At 40.8% G+C, this 11,121-nt stretch overlaps 1 protein-coding gene across 1 annotated transcript in view; it reads left to right on the forward strand.

The window, feature by feature from the left end:
- The first annotated feature begins 360 nt into the window (after positions 1–360).
- The window catches only part of OSBPL3 (oxysterol binding protein like 3), a 119,939-nt gene continuing 109,178 nt past the window's right edge, over positions 361–11,121 (forward strand). Inside the window, exon 1 of the mRNA XM_007945797.2 lies at positions 361–456. Coding sequence (XP_007943988.1) covers positions 361–456 — 96 coding nt within the window. The remainder of the gene's footprint in view (positions 457–11,121) is intronic.

Here is an 11,121-nt window from a genome sequence, read left to right on the forward strand (position 1 = left end):
AAGCCTGTTGTATTGCAAAGCTACAAGGAAAACCACCTGAACATGATTTCCAAAAAGAACTGTGAAGGTTTATTTCCCCCCTGCACAGCCCCTAATGCATCTTGGCACTATAATCTGTAGAGTGGATTAGCTATCTGCAAACGATCACTGGTTAATTATAGATGATGTCTGAAGCCTCTGACCTTCTCTCTCTTCTTTTCTTTTGGTTTTAAGGGTTTCCTCTGGGTCACCCAGGATGATTTTGTATCATACTGACTGAGAGCTGAGCCACCTGCCTGTGAGGAACCGCCATACTCTCTTTCGGCTCCTCTGATTTCTGATGGCATTTTGACTGCATTGAGGCCAAGTGACCAGCTGCTCATGATGAGTGATGAGAAGAACCTTGGAGTATCCCAAAAATTGGTTTCACCTTCAAGGAGCACAAGTAGCTGTTCCTCCAAGCAAGGAAGCCGACAGGTAAAGTTTGACTCACATAAATTTTAAAATGCAAATTTAAATCACCAAGAAGTTTACAGACTGAAACATGCACATTTACTTGGGAAATACTGCATCTCAGTTTAAGAGCATTTGTTCACAGTCATATCTTAATTATATGAAAAGAGTAAATTCTAGATAATTTTAATAGTGCAGCTTGAGTGCCTACCAGGTGAAACGTGCTATATTTGGCTCTTTGTATTATTTTATAAAATCCTTGCAAACACTTTTCAACATAGATATTAATATCCCTATTTTTCCCATGAGGAAGCTGACTCAGACTGACCTAGTTACTTGTCCCAGGGCACACAGCTAGTAAGTGTCAGAAGAGGAAACCAAAGCTCAGCCAATTTGTCTGCAGAACCCATGGTTTCTTCCTAACCAAAACAAACGAATAAAAAATCACTTTTTCTCACCTCTTCTTGCCCCTCATCTAACCTTTTAGGACCACTTCTAATCATGGATTGCCCTCCTAATAACTTTGAGTTTTGCTTGCTTCATTTTCCTTATGGATGAGAGAACCTAGTCAATAGAAAAATGGCCAAAAGGAGTTAAATAGGAAGAAAGAAAGGAATCAAAGGACTTGAATAATTAATTCCTAAATAACTTGAGTTAATTATATGTTGTGTCTTGGTTTCCTTTTAAATAAACTTCTGCTGGCAGAATTAGCTGGTTGTAGATCAATGGTAGTAAATGCACGTTAATCATTATAATTCTTCCTCCTACAGTTAGGTAGAGAGGGAGTGGGCTGTCAAAAAGCTGTGGAGTTACAACCCAAGTGGTCTCTGAGCCTTTTCAGTACGTGCTGGCTGTGCTGGCATTGCCTTTCCCCCTGGGAAGCACTAGCCTAAGAATTCTCCCCTTGGTTTCAGGTTTGGAAGCAACCATCAAGCAGCCTCCCACCTCAGGCATGTGCACACATTTGTGACACATCATCACAGGGCTCTCTGAATGTTGCCTGGGACAGGGAGCTGGCCACCTCACAACACCATGTCGTGTCATTATAATCTGTGATTCTAAACAAATCAAACTTTGCTACAGGCCTGATACTTGAGGACCCCTCTAAGATCTCCCATGATAGATGAGGAAGGAGAACTTTTTCAGAACTATAATCACTTCCTTCTGGCTCTTAAAAAAAAAAGACTAATTAGCATCCATGCATTATGGCTCCCTGGGAGTTCTGTTTCCATGAGGGTAGCAATATTCACCCTCTTTGCCAGCTTTCTCTTATAGATTTTGATGTGGCATATTTATGGGGCTATTTCTTTCCATAAGCCCAATGCTGAAGGAATTCTGGTTGGGATTAGAGCAGAACATGTGATTTCCCCTTCCCTCTTAGCACGTGGAAGCAACAAATGTTCTTCTTTGATAAAGAGAGAGGACAGGAGTAGCAAGTGCTCATAATACTATAGGAATTGGAGCAGCTTAGTGAATTTTTCAGTTTAATACTATAGAAACAATTATTTGAAATTGATTGGTTTGCTTTTCTCATAGCTTTTTGTTTTTGAGAGAGTGTTCAAGTATATCATAAAAGGCAAGAGGAATGTGCTTGATGCTTAAACTTTTTCATGTCTTCAGATGGGCAATCATTTAGTCATTTATTCATTCATCAAATGGTCATCTTTTTATTTAGGATTTCCCATGTCAATATGCATATAATCTTGTTTAATAAATGTAAATACTTATCTTTCCTTATGACAGAAAAGCTGAAAAATTTAATAAGTTAATTCTAATTTTAGCCTGAATTTACTAATAAAGCCCTTGTTTTCTAGGACTATTCATTTATTCTATCATGTTTTCTATCTTGACAATCCATGTCCACTGTGTCATTCCATTTGGGCCCAAGATTGTCTTCAGTCTCTATATGTGCTAATAGGTGCTGGGACCTTGTATCTAGTAGTGTCTTGCTAAATATAGTCATCACACTAGGTTCCAGTTACTTCATTGGAAAGTGCAGGTTAAACATTTAAAACTTCAATATGTATGTTATAAGAAATTTAATTTACAGAGGCTTTGGTGGCGTAGTGCCTAAGGCATTTGACTACTAACCAGGTTGGTGGTTCAAACCCCCCAGCCACTCCTCAGAACGAAGGTTGGGCAATTTATTTCTGTAGTGATACTGCCTCAGAAACCCAAGGAGAGGTCACTGGGTCAGATCCGACTCGACAGCAGTGAGTGTTTTTGAGTTTTAAATGTTATGGAACGAATTGGGTCCCCTCAAAATATGTGTCAACTTGGCTAGGCCATGAGTCTCAGTATTATGTAATTACATAATATTATCCTCCATTTTGTGATCTGATGTAATTATCCTATGTGTTATAAATCCTAACCTCTATGTTGTTAATGAGGCAGGATTAAAGACAGTTATGTTAATGGGCCAGGATATAATCTACAGGATTAAGTTGCATTTTGAGTCATTCTCTTGTGAGATACAAAAGAGATTAAATCAGCAAGCAACGGTCAGAGGGACCTGACTACAACCAGGAAAGAAAGCTTGGAGTTGAATGCATTCTTTGGACCTGGGGTCCCAGGACTGAGAACCTCTTAGACCCAGAGGAAGGTTGATGTCACAACACACAGAGGTCACCAAGGAACAACAGGCCCACAGAAGTTGAAAGGAGATAAGCATCTTTCCCGAGAGCCAACAGAGAGAAAGCCCTCCCTTGGAGCTAGTGCCCTTCTAACCTCCAAAACTGTGGCAAAATAAATTGATTTGTTAAAGCTATCTGCTTGTGGTATTTCTATTGTGGCAGCACTAGATGACTAAGACACCACCTTATTTTTAAAGCACCAGTTAATTCTTTTCAATTACTACAAAGAATATATTCCACAGTGGATTATTTCCTTCTGTTATCTCTTTGCAGATCACAAACATACATATTTTTATGAACACAATTTTTTAAAGTCATTTTCACATTTCTCTATTCTTTTCATTTAATCTGATGTTGATTTTATTGGCCAGCTTTTTTAGCACTTAGGAGCTCTGGTGGTGTAGTGGTTAAAGCATTTGGCTGCTAACCAAAAGGCTGGCTGTTTGAACCCACCAGCTGCTCCACCAGCCACTCCTCAGAAGGAAGATGGGGCAATCTACTTCTGTAGTGATACTGCCTCGAAAACCCAAGGAGGGGTCGCTATGAGTCAGGTCCGACTTGACGGCACCTAACAACAACAACAACAACAACACAACAGCTGCTCTGTGAGAGAAAGATGAGGCAGTCTGCTTCCATAAAGATTTACAGCCTTGGAAGCCCTATGGGGCAGTTCTACTCTGTTCTATAGGGTCACTATGGATCAGAGTCAACTCGATGGCAGTGGGTTGGGTTTTGGTTCTCAGCACTACCTTTCCTCATGTGCTTTGGATTACAGTTTTCACCTTCATCTTGAGTTTGCTTTTTCCACATTGCTTATGTGCACTCATCCTGCCCTACCTAGGAACTTGCTGTTGTCTACTTCCTCCCTTCAAGGAGCCAGTCCAGAGACAAGTCTTATATTTGCAGTTGGGACTTCTGTTCCAAGATGATGTTAGAATATCAAAGAGTCATCCCCAGGCCAGCAGACAGGTCTTGGTTGTGAGATTGTGTCTGCTTCCTTCCACCTCCTTGGGTAAGCAGCTTTTAAAAGCCCCTTTTTATTGTGATGTGAAGGCTTTACCCTCCACATTCTCTGATTTTCAACAGTGACCCTCACTCTCGTTTCTAGCGTTTTCCAGGGGACATTTTTAGCCCCATTAGCCCACAGATACAAGACTCCTGGACACCTGTCTGTAGTATGTTTTGTGTTTCTATTCCATTTCTTATCGCTGACATTCAATCTTGTTTGTTATTGAAAAAAAAAAAAGAAAAAAAACCCTACATCTTTATAACTTTAAATATTGTTTCTACAGGAGGAAAGGTGTAGGCATTACATGCATAAATTTATAGCATCCTCTTGACTGAAAAACTTGGTTGTCTTAAGTCTTTTTCATGTGAATTCTCATCCACCTTTGCTAGGTAAAGCTGAGAGTCTCTGTGCTTTGGTCACACTGGCTTTCTTTCAGCTTCTCAAACTTGTCCTTGTCCTTGTCCCTTGAACTAAACTTGAACTTGTCCTTTTTATTCCAGAACCTACAGGCAAAAACTCTGAAGGAGTTACGCAGATACTCCCCTACATATAAATCTAAATTAGAAAGAACTTCTTGCCCTGAAGGAGAAAATGGTTGAAACCTGGGTGTTAATTGTGATCTGTGTTTTAACTTTTGGATTTGGCCTAAGACAAAATGTTCAACCAGGGCCATGAAAAACCAAGAAGAACTCTATTACCTTTATATCTTCTAGCATAACCTGTACCTGAAACAAGTGAAGGAAGTCAGTGAATTCTTAACCTTACTCTTTTCTGCTGTATAAGTAGTAAATGTTTTTCACCTTTGCTCCCCTAGACCAGCATCTACTGATCGGAGTAACTGCTTAGAGCATTGTGTACTTGAGAAGGAGTCTGCAGTTGAGTCTGGGTTCAGGTGGAAAGAGTACCACACTTTTAACTGTGTGTCCTGGGCATCGGCAGGGAGAGTGGCAGTACAGGTGCCATGTTTGTCATCCTTAGTGATTTTGGAGAGTTTAAACCAGAAGATCTCTGCTACAACTTTTTATGTTCTACTATTGGAGGAACTGCAAGCAAGAGTAGTGTTTTAAAGCCTCAGTTTTCCATCTATAACATGGAAATAAAATTCACCTCGCACTTCTTTCTCAGGGATATGGTGAGAGAAAAACTGAGTACTTTCACTGGCTAAGAGATGCTGAAACTCATTGGAAAAAGGCCCTCTGTGAATTTAATTGTTATGGATGAGGTCTGGCCAGTTCCAGAGCCAGACTGAGATGGCCTTGTCCATAGTGCCCCGATAGTCTTTAGAAAAATGGTCTCTTTGAAATAGACTACTTTTCAGGTGTAGTGCAGGCATCTCCTTTCCTTGTAGGAAATTTCCAACTAAAGAAACCCAGCCTTTAAAAAGCTCTAGGCTTCTAACCCCAGACACTCCTCAGAAGGAAGGTTGGGTAGTCTACTTCCACAGTCTGCCTCAGAAACCCAAGGAGGGGTTGCTATGAGTTGGATCTGACGGCAGTGCGTTGCATTGTGTTGCGTTAGGCTCCTAACCAAACGGTTAGTGGTTCAAACCTACCAGTCACTCTGTGGGAGAAAAATGTGGTAGTCTGTTTCTGTAAAGATCACAGCCTTGGAAACCCTGTGGGGGAGTTCTGTACTGGGTTGTTATAGGGGTGCTATAAGTCGACATTGACTCCACGGCAACATTTTTTTTTTTTAAATTAGCCTTGTTGTTGTTGTTATGTGCCATTGAGTCGGCCCTGACTCATAGCGACCCCACCTTGGGTTTCCGAGGCAGTATCACTATGGAAGTAGGATTGCCCAACCTTCCTTCCGAGGAGTGGCTGTTTAAGGGCAGTGATTGTTCAGTGGTAGAATTCTTGCCTTCCATGTGGGAGACCCAGGTTCGATACCTGGCCAGCGCACTTCAAGCATACTATGACTTGTTCACAGAAGGCTTGCATGTTGCTGGCATACTCAAGAGGTTTTAGTGGAGCTTCCAGGCTAAGGCATACTAGGAAGAAAGGCCTGACAACCTACATCTGAAAATCAGCCCATGAAAATGGTCCATCTCATTGTGCATGGATCACCATGAGGTCGGAGCCTTCTTGAGAGCAGTCAGCAACAACAAGAAGTTAATCTGTGCTTCAGTGTCTTTCTCCACCCCAGCTTTGGCTCAGCTGTACCTTTGGCTAGAATTATCTGTGTGCAACTATAATGCCTTTCTGAGTTTTGTGATTTCCTTGACAAGAATCATGTACTGCTTTTAAACTTTTTAAATGATGTTTGTGAAAGTACCATGCTCATTATAGTTCACTTATAAAGTACATGCAGTCTATGTAAATTGCGATGTTGTTGTTGTTGTTGTGTGCCATCGAGTTGGACCCAACTTATAGTGACTCCTCCCTGGGTTGCTGAGGCAGTATCACTACGGAAGTAGGTTGCCCCATCTTCCTTCCCAGGAGTGGCTGGTGGGTTTGAACCTCCAGCCTTCTGGTTAACAGTCAAATGCCTTAGCCACTATGCTACCAGAGCTCCCTGTAGATTGCAATATTTCAATTAATTTACTTTTAAATAGCTGCTGTTAGATCAAATAGAATAAGTCTGAGAACTGCCTATTAGTTGGAGAAGTCATTGGTTGAGTAGTTTCCTTGGAGTAAGGAAAAAAAAAAAAACAAACTCACTGCCATCTAGTCAATTCCAATTCATAGCAACCCCTTTTGGGTTTCTGAGGTGGTAAAACTTTACAGAAATAGGATGCCCAGTCTTCCTTCTGCTGAGTGGCTGGTAGGTTTGAACTGCCCACCTTCTGGTTAGTAGTCAAATGCCTTAGGCACTATGCCACCAGAGCTCCTAGGAGTGGTGGAGGTGAAAGGCTGTAAGGGTCCATTCAAGAGAAAATAGGAGCAGTGTCCTCCAGTTCTTCCAGGCCTCCAGATAGGATTTGAGAGGCACCTTCACGAATGTTCTGTTTTGGGAAGCTTGCCTAATTCCATGCTTAACATCGCCTTCCTCTCTCCCACATGTTATTCTCCCCCCCCCCTTTTTTTAATTCATTGGTTAAATGAATGTATGATTCTTTGAATACAGGGTTCTGTTTACACATCTTTCTGTCTCTTATAGTAGTGAGCACAAAGTTTTTGCACCAGACAGATGCAAATTATTAGGCTGAATTAACTAGATGCCAGCAGCAAATTTCCTTTCATCAGTGCAGTCTAGAATTTATGGCTAGGTATACATAAGGAGTGGTGAACAAAAGCTCACAAATTTCCCAGCTCCCTCATGCATTGACATTTTTGAGAATCTGTTAAAAAAAAAAAAAAAAGACTTTTCCATCGAGTTTATTCTGGCAAAATGGTGAAATCCGGACATGCTATTCTATATTTGTGATCTGTGAACAGACTATTCTGTTGGAATATGTGGAACAGAAGTAAAGGCTCTGTCTTTGTTGAACACCACCTTGTATTCAAACTGGCTCTGCTTTTGGTCAGCTGGGTGACCTTGCCATGTTATTCAACACCTCTGAGTCTCAGCTTCTTAGCTGTAAAATTAAATTATTATGCCTGCCTTTGAGGACTAAATGAGATAATAAATACGAAGTACCTACCCTAGCACACAGTAGACATTTCGTAAGTGTGGATTAAATTAGTGAATGAATAAGCATGCAGTTGCTAGGTAGAATGTTTACTATTCACAAAGCTCTTAGATAAATGAAGTGGATGCAGGAATATGTAAGTGGGAGAGAGAATTGCTATTTAAAAATTCGTAAAATATGAGTAATTTTAGTTTCCTCTTGGCTTTTCTTCACTGCTCCCTTACATTTCCTTCCTAGAACTCTGAAAGGAACACATTGTGGAAGCCAGATTTAGCTAGATAAAGATGAATGAATATGGTTTATTTTTACTGAAAGAGTTCTTTATGTCCTAAATTTTATTTCTGTAACAAATATCTGTGGAGGACCTGGAGGAGCCTGGCTGGCACAGGCAGTTTGTGATTAGCTGCTAATGTAAAGGTTGTCAGTTCAAACCCAACAAGGGGCTCTGTGGAAGAAAGCCCTGGCAAACTATTCCTGAAGATCACAGCCAAGAAAACCCTATGGAGCAGTTCTACTCTGTAACATAAAGAGTTTCATTAGCCAGAATTGACTCCATGACAACAGAGATGGAGGACCTGTTATTAAAGGGCCCTGAGTAGGTCAATGTGAAGCTACAAAGGATGGAATAGCTGAGCAGACCATTACAATGAAGAAATCAACTCCGACTGGGAAGGCTGTGGGCTGTGAGGCGAGCCCACCTCCATTCTTTTCTTATGTGCTGCTACGGTTTGATATTTAAGTCAGAAATCAAAAAGGAATTCTAAAGTAAATGGGAAGTGCTTCACTCATGATTATATGGGATTTGAAATGCAGGGTTCTATTGCTGGGCAAGTCTCCATATAATTACGCAATTTGCTTTTGTCACCTTTGCTGTCCCTGGGCTGAACTAAGGTGGTCTTTGAGCTTTCCCAGGGTTGCCTGATGAGAGTTCATTTTTGCAGGATATTAGATTATGTTGCACTGCAGGGAGCCGAATCCATGAGACACATGAGTAGAATATGAGAGGATTTGCCAGGGAGAGTGAAAAGTGAATTAGAACTATAATGCTTAGTTGCTTATAATTTCAGCTCTCTGTGTATTGAAATGTTCAATTTGAAAATACTTAGTCCTATTTATTTATTTTAAATCATCATGTCTTTACCGACGCTGAAATTTACCAATTGCCTTTTAGTGTGAGCTGAATGAACACCACAGGAAAGAACGGTTGAGGGGAAGACCTTGGGAATGTCACAGTTGTGTCACATTGTTCTCTGATGGTTTTAGAAGACAGAGGCAGTGAGTGTAAACTTTGAGTCTTTGTACTACTGCTTATAAGGACCTTGAGCAGGTTACTTAACTGCTCTTTGTCTTGGTTTCCTTAAGGTGCTACAAAAGTTAAATGGGTTAATATTTGCAAATAAGTTAGAGGTGCACCTAGATGTAGTTCACTTATCAGTTTGTCATACTGTGATGGCTTGTATGTTGCTATGATTCTGGAAGCTGTGCCACCAGTATTTCAAATATCATCAGAGTCATCCATGGTGGATCCATTCAGTGGAGCTGCCAGACTAAGACAGACTAGGAAGAAAGGCCTGGTGATATGCTTTCCAAAACTACCCAGTGAAAAGTGTGTGGATCATAACGGAACATTCTTCCATCTCACTTGCTTCAGACACATCATGAGGAGGGCTCAGTCACTAAAAAAGAACATTATACTTGGCCAAAAAGGCAAGGGAGATCCTCAGTGTGATGGATTGGCACAGTAGCTGCAGTGATGGACTTGAACATATTGGTGATCATGAGGCTAACACAGGACCAAACAAGACAGTGTTTTGTTCTGTTGCACAAAAGGTTGCCATGAGTCAGAGGTAACTCTATGGCAGCTACCTGCCTGCCTGTCTGCCTACCTACCTACCTATCTAGATGTACTAAGTGCTGTGTAAATGTCTGATAAATAAGCCATTCACTTTCTGTCAGCAGGGGAGTCCCAGGACCCCTAAAGCAGTCCCACAAAGTGACTGCTTCTCTGTTTCATCTTTTCAGTGGTGAGGCAGGGTGCAGAAACAGTCAGATGGCTGAGCTTTTATCTAGGATGCTCTGAGAGGAAGAGTCAGTAAGAGACACAAGAAATTAGTAAATATAAGATACTGTCTTTACAGTTCATATAATTCTTTCACACTATTCTTTGTAATCTCAAAATAACCCAGTGTGGTCAGTATTGTTTTTCACATTTTAGAAAAGAGAATGTGATATAGACACATTGACTGGCTTACTCAGTCACACTGCTAATAAGTAGTAGAGCTACCAAGGTACTGGAAGACTTCTTTAGAAGTTACTTCAGGTGCCATCTCCCTTATGCACAAATGACTGGTACCAGAGTGAACACTTCGGTGATGACATGAAGAGCATGGATGGGTGATGCAGCCTTACAGATCCCTGACATCTGTTTGCCTGGAGCTGGTTTTTCTTTCTGGTGGGCCTAAGGGAGAAAAATAATAATTATATACTTTGTCTTTGTTTTCCAGCTTCTCGTTTTCTGGGCCTTTTACTTCTCCTTAGTGTCTACCTGTGATTGTGGCATTAGACCCTGGAGGTAGGAAGGGGAAGGGTGAAGAGATAACAATTTTTAGTATACCACCACTTCTGAATAAGTCTTTTTTTAAAAAATTGATATAGGAAGACACAAAAACTTCAGCTAAAGTGACATATTTGAGTTTCAAAGGCTTCTTTCTTGTTCTCCATGTCTACAATGATAGGCCATCAGCTACAGTCCACTCTCTGAAGAGCATAAGGAACAGATTTTTTTTCTTCCTTCACCCAAGTTAATATGTGTCTCCCCTCTATTTAGTAGTTTACCCTCCCTTCCCTACCCATCCCTGGTAACCATCAAATAACATTTATTTTTGTGTGTGAGACTCTTTTCTTGACTTTTTACAATAGAAATATACTGCATCATTTTAAATCAGGAAGAGAGTACATCAGGGTTATATCCTTTCACCACACTTATTCAATCTGTATGCTGAGCAAATAATCCAAGAAGCTGGACTATATGAAGAAGAAGGTAGAATCAGGATTGGAGGAAGACTCATTAACAGCTTGCAATATGCTGATGACACAACCTTGCTTACTGAAAGTGAAGAAGACTTGAAGCACTTACTGATGGAGACTGAAGACTTCAGTCTGCAGTATGGATTTCACCTCAACATAAAGAAAACGAAAATCTTCCCAACCAAACCAATAGGCAGCATCATGATAAATGGAGACAAGATTGAAGTTGTCAAAGATTTCATTTTACTTGGTTGGATCCACAATCAACCCATGGAAACAGCAGTTAAGAAATCAGACATTGCCATCTAGATGCAACAACAGGTCTCTCCTCGTCAAGAAGAAAGAAGAAAAGCAAAATTAATGGAAACAATCATTCCTAGCGACTGGTACACCATCCGATCTGCAACCTATACAACTATGAGACCAGAAGAACTAGATGGTGCCCAGCT

This window comes from Orycteropus afer, unplaced genomic scaffold, assembly GCF_000298275.1.
Source record: "Orycteropus afer afer isolate SDZICR_OR568_19922 unplaced genomic scaffold, OryAfe1.0 scaffold00008, whole genome shotgun sequence".
Taxonomy (NCBI): Eukaryota; Metazoa; Chordata; class Mammalia; order Tubulidentata; family Orycteropodidae; genus Orycteropus; species Orycteropus afer.